General features: G+C 45.5%; 1 protein-coding gene across 1 annotated transcript in view; it reads right to left on the reverse strand.

The window, feature by feature from the left end:
* The window catches only part of PAFAH1B3 (platelet activating factor acetylhydrolase 1b catalytic subunit 3), a 65,790-nt gene that overhangs the window by 6,667 nt on the left and 42,930 nt on the right, over positions 1–16,193 (reverse strand). Inside the window, exons 2-4 of the mRNA XM_086933050.1 lie at positions 14,986–15,086; positions 4,529–4,618; positions 2,967–3,083 (exon numbers count right to left, since the gene is read on the reverse strand). Coding sequence (XP_086789176.1) covers positions 2,967–3,083; positions 4,529–4,618; positions 14,986–15,066 — 288 coding nt within the window. The 5' untranslated portion in view covers positions 15,067–15,086. The remainder of the gene's footprint in view (positions 1–2,966; positions 3,084–4,528; positions 4,619–14,985; positions 15,087–16,193) is intronic.

Below are 16,193 nucleotides of genomic sequence, written 5' to 3' on the forward strand. Positions count from 1 at the left end.
CCGCTTCACGGGCCGCCATGCATATAACTTGAATAAGCACTGGGGCTGCGCTTTATATTTAGTCACGGTGCCCGTTTTTTTAATTTTAAAATTTCCTGCCTCCTGTTTGACAGGTAAGGGAGGAATGGGCTCTGGGGAAACACGTTTTACATTACAATCACAGGAAGCCCAGAGACTCCTGGGTAAAGCTGAAGTATTTCAGTGTCTCTCCTTTAAAATTCCTCCATTGTCATCCAAGCCCCGAACCATAATGCAGGCAGATTCTGAACGGAGTGTGGGGCTATGGCTGGGCACAAGGGCTGAACATCAGGAATTGTGCCAGGTAGTCCCAGGGTGCCAGTGTGGGAGCGTGGCTCCAACGCTGCCCCATCCTTCTCCATGAGACGAAGCTGTGGTGTTCTTAGTTCTGCTTTCTGTAACAATAAACCCTCTGAGGGGCGTCAATGGCAGACGTACTCACTCCATCTAACAGGGGACCAGTGCTTTTCTAGTGCATACATTGCAGTTCTAGGTACGGCAAAATACAATTGTTTGCCCATGATCAGATGATTTGTGGTTTAGCACTGAAGGCACAAGTCAAGGTGCAATGGCCAGCTACAATCCCACTTTGTGGTCCAGCTGTAAATAAATCTTCATTATTATGGTGTTGTATTTCACGAAAGCTGTCGGGGGCAAGATAAACATATTTATGGCAGCCTCGTTTGCATTTTGAAAGTCTCTTCTTGAGCCAGTTGAAAAATGTTAGACCACACAAACGCCTGCATCCAAAGTAACCCGCTTTTCTCCTGTCCCCTTGGACATGTGTTTCCTTTATTCACTGCAAAAAACACAGTTGATGGACAGAATGCAGAACAATGTCTTACATTCACCCCAGTACAAAGATCTGGGCCTAAATCCATCGTTTTTTGCACTCCACCCTACCCTAGGTCAGACAATGGCTATATGCAAATCAGCCTTGACCCTGTGCCTCATTTTTTGCAATTTTCACCCTGAGTGGGCTGGGTATGCTCAGACGTGAGTCCCAGGCTCTCTACATCACCTGAGTCAAGCTATCCAGGCTGAAGAAGCCTGATAGCCAGAAACCGGTCCTTGGATGCTTGATTCCGGTCTAGGAAAGACAGGACTTGGTAGTTTGGGCTGGACTGTTCCCATGAGGCACAGGGTCAAGGCTGATTTGCATATAGCCATTGTCTGACCTAGGGTGGTGTGGAGTGCAAAAAAACGATGGATTTAGGCCCAGATCTTTGTACTGGGGTGAATGTAAGACATTGTTCTGCATTCTGTCCATCAACTGTGTTTTTTGCAAGTGTCCTTTATTCACTACAGCACGAACCATGTAACGTCTTCTGGAGCAAGAAACAGCCACAGCTCAAACTGAACCGGAACACGCAGCGCCCTGGAAAAAATAAACAGATTGGTGGCACCACAACGAAGGCTAAATATGGGAGGCCCTCACGTTCCTATCTTTGAGGAAGAGGCAGTGAAGCTGACTTTTTAATGGTTATTATGGGTCACCTTAATCTCCACCTATTTTGGGGATTATATCTGTTACTTTGTTCATCTGACTGCTATGGCCTGACAAATTTAAGGGGCTCGCACTTGGCTGCAGTTTAATTCTATCAAAGATCCAAACTTCCCATAAGATTTGCATCTGTTTTTTGTTTCAAATTGAGACATTGGACCTGGATTAATTTCTACAGTTTACCACTGCCAATTGTAATAAGTTCCTTTTTTATGATTCCACCTACACTCAACAAATTCATACAGCATACTTCCTGGTTTATTGTATAGGTAAGACGACTTTGGAAGATTATTATTCAATATAGAGGCATCTGCCCAAACTTATTTGCCAGCTATACATGATGTAGTCTCAGTTTTTCCTAGTTGTTAAACTTATTATGACTTTATTCACCTCTTTCCAATTAGACAGAGGAGAACAACATAATATTGTGTACATTTGATTACTCTTGACAACTTTGCAGAAAGAAATGTCTTTAATGATTGGATAGTACCCTATTCCTGGCACGGTGGATCACACTTCAGCTGAGGTTTGCATGTCCTATCTCCCCATTACTAGATTGGGAATAACTGGTGTCGTTCACAAGCACAATCTTTCTATTCTTTACTTCTGGATCTAAATCGACTTGGCGACTACAGGTTGCTCTGTGGTTTGCCCTTGAATTCATCACTTCTTTGGACAGTTTTTTTTACTAATTCTCTTTACATGCTTTATCTCTCTAATTCAGATTAACTGGAAATTATAAAACATATTCCCAATATATACATTCTCTAGGTTATAAAATCCACAGCCTTAAAAAGGGTGCGTTGGTGACGAAACACGTTTCGGCTAGTTTGTTGTTGTTGTTGTTGTTGTTAGGAGTCCTCAGATTTTATAGTTAGCAACACTATCAGGAGGTAAAGATCCTCTGGTACCACCTGATCCGCTCATGATTATGAATTTGAATCAACAGAAAACCTGAAACAAAACAATATTAAAATAAATCACCAATATGATGGCTAAAACACCATAGAGCCGCTGTACTGGAAAACGGTAGAAGGGGGGTTGCTATGAGGAGTTATTTTCTATTTCTACACAATTACTTGACCCCCAAAACGTATGTTTTGAAACCAAAATGAAGAATGTAGGTCTCATTGCTCCTGAAATATTACATCACTGCAACTTTTTAAAATGTTGCAAGAAAAATTCGACCAGGATTAGCAATGTCTACCCAAGCTAAATGACTTCTTTAATGATACAAAAACACAAATCAAAAATGAAAATCTCTGGACAATTTTTCCTCTTTTTTTTTTAGACGGGCCAACACTAAAACGGATTTATATGGTACACTAACGTACCATACACTGCACAGACATGTATTCTGAAGGAATGGTCCAGGTCTGTCAGACGAGATGCGGGATATAAAACTGTGTCCCAGCAATAGCAGGCAGTGCCACTGCGCCCTTACCTTAGGCTTGATGTGCTCCAGCTCCCCATTTTCAAGCCTCCACAGCACATGTTGAGTCGCATCCCCGCCAATTCCGAAATTGAGAGCATGCAGCGGGGAGAAGAGCTCCCGCCAGATCTGTGTGAAGAAGAGAGCGATCAAGATGAGGCTCGGTGGAGAGTCAGCTTCTGCTTGTAACTGCAGATTCAATCTTACCTCATCTCGGTTGTCTGAACTGGCACCATCCTGTAACAGCTTGCTCACTCCCCAGCACCATGGTGCCACCATTCTGCTCCTATTACCAACACCATATGCCTCTGTTCTCACTCCAACCACCATCCTGCTCTAATTCAGGACACAGCCTCTGTTCAGCTATTTGACTGCAGACATCATTTCGCCCCAGCTTCACTATGTGACCAAAAACACAATCCTGTCTCAGCTTCACCATCCGGCCGCAGACACCATCCAGCCCCGGCATCCGGCCGCAGACACCATCCAGCCCCGTCATCCGGCCGCAGACACCATCCAGCCCCGTCATCCGGCCGCAGACACCATCCAGCCCCGGCATCCGGCCGCAGACACCATCCAGCCCCGGCATCCGGCCGCAGACACCATCCAGCCCCGGCATCCGGCCGCAGACACCATCCAGCCCCGGCATCCGGCCGCAGACACCATCCAGCCCTGGTGTCTGTGGCCGCAGACACCATCCAGCCCCGGCATCCGGCCGCAGACACCATCCAGCCCCGGCATCCGGCCGCAGACACCATCCAGCCCTGGCATCCGGCCGCAGACACCATCCAGCCCTGGCATCCGGCCGCAGACACCATCCAGCCCTGGCATCCGGCCGCAGACACCATCCAGCCCTGGCATCCGGCCGCTGACACCATCCAGTCTCAGCATCTGACTGCAGACACAATATAGCCTCAGTTTTTCAATCTGTCAAGACACCATCCTACCTCAGCTTCACTTACCGACGAGACACCATCCTGCCTCAGCTTCACAATCGTGCAAGACACCATCCTGCCTCGAATCAGTTTTGAATCCCAACACTATCCTGCCATAGTTCTGTTTTCATTTCAGATAGCATCCTGCCTCAGCTCAGACCCAACATCATCCTACCTTATTTTCCCTCAATGAACGTCCGGTAGCATAAGGTCTCCGCTCTGCTCTTTGAACAGGATACCACACCCAGACACTCTTGTAGCATACAGCATGGCAGAGAGAATATACTCTCATGAAAGATACCAGGCTCAGCTTTGAGAAAGAGGCCCATCGCTGATCCTTACAGAACAAGGGACACTCAGTCACAGGTCAGAGAGCCCTATACTTACACAATTCCTACCTACAGTGCACAGGACTTTTAATTGCAGGCCAGAAAGCCCCACCCCTACACTGCTGCTCCATACAGACCATGACTTTCTGGGGAGATTCCCATCCACCACTAGTCCCACTCTTACCTACAGACTAAGGAACCTTCACTTCTTCTTAGTCCCTCTCGACCCTAGTGAGTGTCTGATCACACTGACAACTCCAGCCCCAATACTGGAAAGGAGTAATCGTAACAGCTCCTGTCCGCACCGTACCTCAAACTGGTGCAGAAGCTGGACCAGAGAGTCTCCAATGAACACCACCTCAGGCTCCTTGTCTTTGCTGTCAGACACAAAGCGATTGTGCTGTGAGAAAGAAGAGAACCATTATCAGCAGATGAAACAGACAGTATAACAAAGACTTGGCTCCATATCTGCAGTCATAACCATCACACACGACCTGTACCAACGTACACCGATAGTACTAAGAGACTTGGCTCCTTATCAGTCCAGAGGTCATTACCACCACTCTTAGCCCGTACCTCCAGATATGATAAGTATATTAAGAGATCGCACCATATCTGCACAGGGTCTACATCACCACAAAGTACGAGACCTAGCTCCATATCTGCCCGGGGACTACATCACTAAACACCCAGTGCAACGAGACATGGCTCCATATCTAACCAGGGTCTAGATCACCAGACAAACACACAGTGCAAGACATATCTGACCAGGTGAAGGAAAATGGGTTTGTTGCAGTAATGCTCCACCCCCCTTTTTCTGCCATGCTTCGGATTCACTTTTTCTTGGTGTGCCCAGGGTCCCTACCAAACGGGTTCCCAGGGCGTGTGTTCTGTCCCCAAAACTGAACCTGTGTGCACCCAATTTGCACCTCTCTGGTACCAAGGGCACTGTGACCAGGGAAGGCCTCTGAGGGCTGCAGCACTTATTGTGCCACTCTTAGAGGCCCTGTACCTTAACACACACACTGCCATTGTGGGCTGCGTGTTTTGGTGTAGAGAAAAGTGATGAGTCGACAGCACACATACCTGTGTGCCACGCCTGCAGCCCACTATCTGGGTCCTAGGTACGTCATCCCTCTAGCAGGGTGCACTAGACCCAGGTGAGGGTACATGTGCATGAGCCCTGTATCCCTATAGTGTCCAAGTCCATTCCTAGACATTGTAAAGCCATAAAGCAGGGGTCTCCAAACCGGTCCTGGAGGGCCGGATCCATGCCAGATTTTTAAAATTACTACATGTATCTCAATGGGGATATCCAAAAAATCTGGAATGGATCCGGCCCTCCAGGACCGATTTGGAGACCCCTGCCATAAAGAGAATAAGGTCTGGGATTTGGTCATTACGCACTCCACAGCTCCATAATGGCTTTACTGAAATCTGGGATGTTTGGTGGAAAACTCCTCTGCACATTAAATCCACACTGATGCTTCTTAGAGAGTTACCCTGAAAAGCGACCAGCCCTGGTATTGTTCCTGAAAGGCTGCATGCCATTTGCCACCATCAGACAGGTTTCTGGACCCCTGGGTAGAGAGCCTCTGCTCTCTGGGTTCAGAAACAAAGCCCACCCTGGGTAGGTGGCATGCCTCCTCCCCCAGGATGGACTGGGTCCACGAAGGAGAAGCTTCAAATCCCTGCCGCATTTGGAAGCGGTCCCTGCTTTTTTGCTGTCCCCAGCAACTGGCTCCCTCCGGTTCAACCCCCACTTTGGGCAGGCGAATCGGAGAGGAACCTAGTTAGGAGGAGAGATATGCACACCTTTGCCAACCCCAACCCTCTGATGGGGGTTGGTGACCTCAGACCCCTACATCTTAAAGAGTGGCCTCAGTCAATTAGAGAGGCTCATGCCACCCACCCAGTGTGGCATAATGGGGTTGTACCCCTCCCAAGGAAGTGAGCCATTGGCCTATCTGCAAACCCCTGTAAACGCCCTTAAATTTAGTGACTATCTTAAACTTGCCTCCTCAGATTCCTGCAACCTAAGAAGGATGGAAGAACTCGCACAGCAGAGGAGACTGCTGGGAAAATAGGTCTGTGAGTCAGCATGTGAAGCTAGGAGGTGTGTTGCACGAAGGGCCAACTCAGGTTTACATTACTTCATTGTTGAAAATTAGGAACCATCAAAGCAGGATAAGGAATATGCTACTTACCAGTATGCATCTGTTCTTGGCATAGAGGGCTGCAGAGTGGTACATTATGAATAGATCGCCATCTGGTGTTGGGCTCGGATGATTGCACTTTGTTTTTCTCTTGGAGAGTCTTTTGTATGTTGGTGACTCCTCCCTTAGTTGGTAGTGCGCATGGGCATCGGCTCCATTCTTAGATTGTTTTGCCATAGTAGGGTTAGATGGAGTAGTATAGTAGAATACAGATAAGAGTGCCCATGTAAGTGTATCTAAATAAGATAATGTTGGAACAGACACAGGTTTCCGGGGAGGCTGGGAGGGCATGTACCACTCTGCAGCCCTCTATGCCAAGAACAGATGCATACTGGTAAGTAGCATATTTCCGTTCGAGGCATATGGGCTGCAGATGGTACATTATGAATAGACTATACAGCAGTTCTCTCCCTAGCGGTGGTCGCCCGTGTCTGTTGCAACTGTCTGAAACAATGTTTTTAATACTGCTTGTCCCACTCTAGCTTGTTGGGTTGCGTGCACATCAACACAATAGTGTTTTGTGAAAGTGTGCGGTGTAACCCAGGTAGCCGCTTTGCATATGTCATCTAGTGGAATGTTTCCCAGAAATGCCATAGATGCTCCTAGTTTACGTGTAGAGTGAGCTCTAGGAGGGACAGTTAATGTTCTCTTTGCCTTTAAGTAGCATATTTGAATGCATTTTACAATCCATCTGGCAATGCCCGCTTTGGAGATGGGATTGCCTTTATGTGTGGGAGAAAACGCAACAAATAGCTGTTTTGTCTTTCTGAAAGTTTGTGTTCTCTCTATATAGTACAATATGGCCCTCCTAACATCCAGTGTATGTAGGGCTCTTTCCGCTACTGTTTGTGGTTTTGGAAAGAAAACCGGTAATTCCACTGACTGATTGATGTGGAATGCTGAGATAACCTTTGGTAAGAATTTTGGGTTTGTTCTAAGAACCACTTTATTTTGGTGTAGCTGCATAAATGGTTCTTGAATCGTAAAAGCCTGCAGTTCACTTACTCTTCTAAGTGACGTGATAGCTATGAGGAAGGCCACCTTCTATGTGAGGAATTGTATTTCACACCTATGCATAGGTTCAAAGGGTGGCCCCATTAGTCTGGTAAGCACTATGTTGAGATTCCAGACTGGGGAAGGTGGTCTTCTTGGTGGAATGACTCTTTTGAGTCCTTCCATGAAAGCTTTAATTGCTGGTACTTTAAACAGTGACAGGTGTTGCCTGTTTTGTAGGTACGCCGCTATGGCTGCTAGATGAACCCTAATAGAGGTATATGCTAGATTACATTGCTGTAAGTGTAATAAATAGCAAATGATTTGTTTAGTGGATGCGTCCAGAGGGTTGATGTGCTTACTGTTACAGTGTATAGCAAACCTCTTCCATTTTGCTGCATAGCATGCTCTGGTGGTAGGACGTCTTGCCTGTTTAATGATTTCCATGCATTCTGGTGGTAAATCTAAATACCCAAACTCTATGACCTCAGGAGCCAGATCGCTAGGTTCAGTTGTTTGGGATCTGGGTGCATTATTTCTCCATGGTTCTGTGTAAGATGCATGGGTAATAACCTTAGCTTTTGATGTGGTACTTGTGAGAGTTGTAGCAGCGTGGTGAACCACGGCTGTCTTGCCCACGTGGGTGCCACTAGTATCATTGTCATTGAGTGTTGCTGCAGTTTCCTCACCAGTAATGGAATTAGTGGTAGAGGAGGGAACGCGTAAGCAAATTTGTTGGACCAATTTATCCACAGTGCATTGCCCTGGGACCTTTGGTGTGGGTACCTGGATGCGAATTGTTTGCATTTTGCGTTCTGATGATTTGCAAACAGATCTATCTCTGGTTGCCCCCATTTTTGGAAGAATGGCTGTAGTATTTGGTCGTGCAGTTCCCATTCGTGAACTTGTTCTGACTGTCTGCTTAGGATGTCTGCTATTTGATTTTGAATTCCTGGTAGGTGTTCCGCTAACAGGTAGATTTTTTGAGGAATGGCCCATCTCCATATGTCCTGTGCTAGTTTGGACAGTTGGAGAGAGTGTGTCCCCCCCTGTTTTTGAATATAATACATTGCAGTCATGTTGTCTGTTCTGATCAGGACTGCCTTGTTTGTTATTTGCATTTGGAAAGCTTTTAGTGCTAGAAATATTGCTAATAGTTCCAGGTAGTTGATGTGCAGTTTCTTTTGCTGCGCACTCCACTTCCCCTGTACTGTGTATCTGTCCATATGCGCTCCCCATCCGGAGAGCGATGCGTCCTCTGTTATTATTACTTGTGGAATTGGCTCTAGGAACGACCGTCCTTTGGAAATGTTTTCTGTGTTCCACCACTTCAGAGAGCGATACGTCCGGTCGTTTACCAACACCAGATCTGTAATCTGACCTTGAGCCTGATTTCACTGTGTCGCTAGACACTCTTGTAGTGGGCGCATTTGTAGTCTGGCATGTGGTATTAGCAGTATGCAAGAGGACATCATGCCTAATAGTTGCATAAACACTCGTGCTGGTAGTGAGTGTTGTGGTTGAAATCTTTGTATTAACCCGACCATTGTCTGTACTCTGATTGGGTTGGGGTATGCTATTGCCTTTTCTGTGTCTACTGTAGCCCCCAGGTATTGCTGGATCTGGTTTGGTTGCAGGTGTGATTTTTTGTAGTTCACCGTAAACCCTAGGTGGTGCAGCAGTTGAATTGTCTTCTGTGTGTTGTGAAGACATTCCTCCTTTGATTTGGCCTTTATTAGCCAATCGTCCAAGTATGGGAAGACATGTATTTGTTGTCTTCTTAGGTGTGCTGCCACCACAGCTAGGCATTTTGTGAAAACTCTCGGTGCTGTTGTGACACCGAACGGAAGGACCTTGAACTGGTAGTGTTGTCCTTCTAACACAAACCTTAAGTATTTTCTGTGGGCTTTGTGAATTGGGATATGAAAGTAAGCGTCTTTTAGATCCAGTGTAGAAAGAAAGTCCCCTTTCTTCAGTAAAGGGAGTACTTGTTGGAGCGTGACCATGTGGAAGTGTTCCGAATTTATGTAAGCATTGAGAGGTCTGAGGTCTAATATTGGTCGTAGGGACCCGTCCTTTTTGGGGATCAGGAAGTATAGAGAGTATACTCCTGTTCCTTGTTGATCCTTTGGGACCTTCTCTATTGCATGCTTTTGTAGAAGTGCTAGCACTTCTTCTCTTAACAATGTCAGATGATCCTGACTCATTGGACGCTGTTTGGGGGGGATGTTTGGTGGGGTAGCTGTGAGTTCTAGGCAATAACCATGTTGGATAATTTGTCTCACCCACTTGTCTGACGTGATGTTTTCCCAGACAGGTAGGAACTGTGATAGACGTCCCCCGACCGGTGTTATGTGGTCTGGGGGGAGATCTATGAAGTCACTGTTTTGGTGTTGAGGCGTTGCGGTTGTTATTATTCCCGCGGCCTCTACCCTTATTGTTGTTACCTCTGTAATTACCTCTTGAATTACCTCTGGGTGATGTTGGTGTGAAAGATGTGGATTGCTGATTTGTTCCTGTGTTTTTTGAGCCCCCTCTATAGGTGGATCTACGAAAGGAACCTCTGTGCGTTGGCTGTTGCAATGCTCCCATTGACTTAGCCGTTTCCGTATCTTTCTTCATCTTTTCTAATGTCTCGTCTGTACTTGAACCAAACAATGTCTTCTGATCAAATGGTCTGTTCAGTAGGGCTGTTTGAACTTCTTGTTTGAATCCTGAGATTCTAAGCCACGCGTGCCTTCTTAGCATGACACTAGTGTTAATAGACCTTGCTGCAGTGTCTGCTGCGTCTAATGCACACTTAATGGAAGTATTGGTTATTATTTTACCTTCCTGTATTAATTGGTCTGCCTTCTTCTGATGTTCTTTTGGAAGATGTGTGAAGTTTTTCTAACTCATCATAATGTGCCCTGTCGTAACGTGCGAGTAGTGCTTGTGTATTAGCTATACGCCAGCTATTCGCTGCCTGTGATGCTACTCTTTTGCCTGATGCATCTATTAACTTCGACTCTTTATCTGGTGGCGGAGCCTCTCCTGTAGATAATGAGTTTGCTCTTTTACGAGCGTTTGAGACCACCAGCGAGTCTAGAGGTACATGCCCTCTAATAAATATTGGGTCCTTTGGAGCCGCTTTGTATTTCTTATCGATTCTTGGGTTTAACACCCTGGCTCTCACTGGGTTTTCGAATATTTCTTCTGTGTGAGTGAGAAGACCCTTTAGCATAGGAAGAGTACCTGATGTTCTCTGTGCACTAGGTAGAGTCTCTAACAAGAAATCCTCTATCTGAGGTTCTGTGTGCATATCTAGTTTGTGATATTTTGCTGCCCTATTAATGAGCTGCACAAAACCTGTGTTATCATCAGGTGGTGAAGGCTTTGAGGGGTATAGCTCTGGGTCGTTGTCCTCATCTGACCCTACATCGTAATTTTCCCATGGATCTTCCTCATCTTGGATAGATTTGTCATCCCCTTGAGGTTCTCCCTCCCCTATATCACTGTCTACATCTGATTGAGGTGTAGCTGGTCTTGGTGTGGAGGGTGTAGGAATATGTGGCCTATTGTGAGGAATAGGAGAAGAGGGTGTGTCTCTAGGACGAGGAGAAGCAGGAGGAGTTATGTTCGTCCCCATTGTTCTCTTTTTTGAAGGAAGAGGTTTATCTTCTGACTGTTCACTCTTTCTCTTCTTCGTGACCACTTTCCCAGTCTGTGGGTCAATAAACAAGATCTTTTGTTTGGGATCTGTTTGTTGCTCTTGAATCGGTACCGAGGGTCCTGGTTCCGAGAGCTGTTTTTGTTTTCGATCTTCAGATCTTTCTGTTTTCGACACCGAATGTCTGCTCGATTCCGACTTTTTGGGTATCGAGTGTCTTTTGGGCGATACATCATATTTCTTTTTCGACATGGAATGTTTCGATACCGAGCTCTCCTTTGTATGCAGCCTCGGTGTCGAAGTCGATGACGCCCTTTTCTCGGATCCGACGTGGTGGGATTCCGAGTATTTCGGTTTCAGTTTCGGTTTCGTTGCCGGGCCCGAAGGCGGGGCGTCGGAAACTTTTTTCAGCGGTTTGACCGGGCCCGAGGGCGGGGTCGTTACCGCACGGGGTCGGTTTTTCGGTAAGGGGACGTCGTCACTCACGGTTTGTTGCTCGAAGAGTTCTTCAACCTCCGACTGGTCCCCTTCCGACCCCGACTGGTCCTCTTCTTCCTCGATTTGTTCGTCTCCGAACAGCTCCGGGATTGCCTCCGCCTGCATTCTGGAAGCCTCGTGTCTTCGGGCTCGACGATTTCTAATCGTTAGCTTGGAGGAGAATGCTGCGCAGGCTTCGCAGTCCCTGGATTCGTGTTCAGGCGATAGACAGAGGTTGCACACCTCGTGTAGGTCCTTGTGTGGGAACTTAGCACCACACGATGGACATTTTTTGAATGGAGTCCTTTCCATGGACTCCGGGCTTGACTGCGTCGAGAAAGGTCTCCTGTTCTTCGACGTAGATCCAAGTTTTTCTCTTCTATTTTGAATTTGTAACGCGTCGGAATGGAAAAGAACGCGTTCGCTAACAATACCGTCGAATTGGAAAGGGAATACGCGCCGAAAAATCACTTTCTTCTGAAGTTGATCTGGAGCGTCTCGATCTTCACCCGAACCCGATGGCGGAAAAAAACAATCTAAGGATGGAGCCGATGCCCATGCGCACTACCAACTAAGGGAGGAGTCACCAACATACAAAAGACTCTCCAAGAGAAAAACAAAGTGCAATCATCCGAGCCCAACACCAGATGGCGATCTATTCATAATGTACCATCTGCAGCCCATATGCCTCGAACTGACAATTTATTTACAGCACTTAGAAAAAGGAAAAATTATGATAATACGCGCTATAATTTTTTTTATTGCTGGTAAGATTAAGATCCCACTATCACATCTGTGTTCGGCCCAAACGTAATACTTGCAGTAACAAAATATGAGGGCTAAAACATATCTGGCTGACCAGAGCAGGATATAATTAAAACAACTTGCATCTGTTTGCTTAGAGTCGAGCACACAAACGTTAATAAAAAATAAATAAAAGATTGTTAGAAAGGTACAGAAGAGAAAGAGAAAAATAGAAGATTATTAATACCAGATATAAAGAGCACACAAAGATCTGTGTTCAGAAAGAGAATCTAAATATAAATTAAAGTTCTTTCCACGCCAGGTACAAAAGTATTTTTTGCAGAATGACTAGTTTTCCACATATCAGATTCTAAACTACCAATTTCACATGGGGGGGGGGGCACTCCCTACATAGAAAGCAGATATTACACCTTCACTAGAAGTATATGAGCCTCAGCAGGGACAGACTGCTATGGAAACCTCCAGGACCTGCTCACCTGCTGAAGTGCGAGTGCGGCCCTTCCTTGCACGCAGCTTGTACATCACAGGTTTTGGATCACCAGACATGAAGCCAGGGAACAGTGACAGATCTTTAATGGCGTTTGTGCTTGCCTGGGACCTTAGTTTGCCTTGAAGCTGTTCAACACCTGGCAGACCACAGTCATTAATAGACAACATGTGAATCTGTCCCATCCCAACAGGCCAGTATGCCTTGAGACTTAAGACTTAGTTCAGCTGGTGGACCAAAGACTACAGGATGACATTAGCAGCTACAGTGGAAAGTACCAAACAGAATAGGATGAAAAGCCATAAAATTCACATGCTCCACGAAGAGGACAACTCCTGTCAGGTAAAGTCTCGCAACTCCACCATGAGGCCATCCCCACCGAGCCGAAAGGCTGCTGCTTTCAAACAACTTTACATGGAGCAAGAAGACAGGCTTTCACATGGCTGTTAAAACATTCTAATTCAAGCCTTAAACGTGTTCACAGAAAGGAATTAAAGGAACAAACCCTTACATCTAAAGGCCCATTTGGAAGTAGTCATCGCAATCTAGTCGGGTTAGCAGGAGACAGAAACTAGGAAACAGCTCACAGTTGTCACCAAGTTCACGTTTACCAACATAACATTCTTGAAGCTCCTATGAGACAGATGAACTATCTGAGCACAGTACATGGGTTCCTTTTCGCCAAAGGAGAAAGTGAAAGACTGATAAAAGATCTACTGGCAAATCTACTGGCAAATAAAGGGCAGCAAATGTTGGCTTACAGTGAAATGAATAAAACAGTTACCCCGTTGGTATCGGGTGACTTTATGAATTCCATAATCTGGTGACTGGTAGGAGTCTGCAAATGAACTATGAGAGTATCAGAGTTCTGAAAACCAATAAAATGTGCGTTCCGATCCTGGTTCCATGTAAATTCGCACTAGTCAGGATGAGTGCACTGGCTGTAGCTGCAATGGTGGTACGTTCTGGCCAGAGAAATTAGGGAAGAGAAGGTGCTTCTGGCTGCCCTGCATGGCGACCAAAGAGATAGCAAGAGGTGGACCAGAATGGACTAAGTCTGATCACCCGACTCCTCGAGCAGCTGAGGCAGGACTGTGCCCCGTTAGCGGCTGGAGCCCTGCATGGTGATCCTTGGCCCTCATACATCAATTACACACCTGCTTAGACCTTCAACTGATGGTTGAAAGCTCAGCCATCCTACGGAGTTTCCATGCACCTCCATTCGTGGAGCATGCAGTGTACGGTTTTCATAGCTGAGCAGTTTGGTGTGCCATAGAATAAATTTAGGAGAGCAGTTGATCGATGACTGGGGTTGATGTGGTGAGAAGGAAGGCAGTTTAACTCCCATCTCAGTACTATTTATATGGCTATCAAGACCTTCATATAATTTGACTGGTATTGGCATGCAGGCAGATTAAGGTTACATACTGACCTCAAAATGAGAAAACAACATCCTTCCGACTATTTATTGAGCAGCCAAGTTCAGGATCTTAACAACACTTGGAAGGTGAGAAAAGCTCGCTTACCTGGACTGCTATAAAATAGATGTGGCCATATTACAGAAGAAACTTCTGTCCCAGCATGCACAATTCCTCTGCCATCAAATGGAATTTCTTAAAGCTTAAGACTTTGTTCTTCCTACAACTCATATTCCAGGAGTGTGGTGAAATTAATACATAAGAAATTGGTCTCCAATATGCAGGAATAGGTTGCGGATAATCAGGAAAGATGTGGTTTGGATACAGAACAATTAAATCGATGTTGCATATTCTAATGAGATTATAGATATCCAGCCTGCCACAGAACCCCCTGTGTTAGGCCCACGGTTCTTGGATACCCTTTCAGCTGATTTGCTCGCCAATGATAAAACATTCACTTCCTTAAAATAACAGATTGCGTTTTGCCTCCCTTCATCTATTATGTTATGCTACAGTCATGCTGCGCAGATTATTATATTTACTCGCCCCATTTCAAGATTTGACGGGTTTTCACCATCTAGAATTAGCAAAAAAAAGTATAAAGGCAGCAAGTCCTACCTGAATATGTTTGGTGAGATTCTTAAGTAATTAGTAATAACTTAAAATATAGTTACACAAATTAACATCTTCCCAGGACCCCCACACAACCTTTCAAGCACTAATTTAACCAATCAACAAGAAGCTCAAGGAGCCATCCTTTACCAGACACATCCACCGGTCATCCCCCTGGACATCTTCGACAGCAGTCGGGACACCAGCGGGGTTTCTGTCGCCGTCACTCATTGTGTGAATGTCCACGACACCTGGAAGGAAAGGAATGTAGGATCAGGGATGGGGAAAGATTCTTTATTCTAGGAGAACTCTTTTCACCGAGTACATTGAGAAGATGTAAAAGAGACTACACATCGGTGCTGCTTGCGTCTCTTCAGCATACCATGCTTGCATCTGGATACTAGCAGTCATTTACACTATAAAAGGGCACCAAAAGTAGACGACGGTGGTGGAATGCCCATATGTAGAGGACGTGAGGGTGGAAAGCTTTATATGCCCAGCCCCGGTCTCTAAGGGCGTAGGGGTTCCCATGCTAAAGGGTGGGATGAACTGTCTTGTGCCTAGATATGCGACTACTAAGCCCTGCATGGACTTCATAAACGCGCACATGGTACAAAGAAGCGTGCGGCTGGCAGAATCCCTTCAGAGCGATCCGCAGCATGAACCACTGATCAAGGACCACTTGCTTAAAAACTGTAGCCAAAGATATCCCAAACAAAATAATAAAAGACCTGTTTAAGATTATTAAGACGAGAAAAAAGGAAATAGCACACATGTTAAGTAATTCCATTATGAAAAAATGTACAGCATTTTCAAGCTATGCGGGTGATAACGTATGAAAATAAGTAATAACCAAGGTTTTCTAGCTATACACTTGATAGCAATAGAATTTATTCAAAAATTGTTCAATTTGGGAGATTTTAGAAGATTCCCATCACCTAATGTGGCACCTGAAATGGTTTCAAACTATACAGCAGATTCTTTTTTATGTAGTAGGTGCTATGACATCTGCGTAGCTGGTGAAGCCACACACGACATTCTTCCATCTTGTCACTGCATTACGACTGAATACACAGCTTCATACCCCAGCTCCATAGAAAAGTAATATCAGTTGTAAAAGCCTTTTCGGACAATAGGCCGATGTGGTGACAACTAGACAACCTAGGCATCACGGTTGCTTTGCACCTTTTTGTATTACTTTGTACAATATGTTATGTATACTTAATCTACCCGTTTCGATTTTGTTCTATAATTTTTCATCACTGATTGTAAAGAGCTCCGATATCCGCAAGGGTCTTGTTTGTGCTCTATAAAACTTTCAAAATAAATAGCACAACGCTTTAAGATTTCAGAATTGC

This window comes from Lissotriton vulgaris, chromosome 7, assembly GCF_964263255.1.
Source record: "Lissotriton vulgaris chromosome 7, aLisVul1.2, whole genome shotgun sequence".
Taxonomy (NCBI): Eukaryota; Metazoa; Chordata; class Amphibia; order Caudata; family Salamandridae; genus Lissotriton; species Lissotriton vulgaris.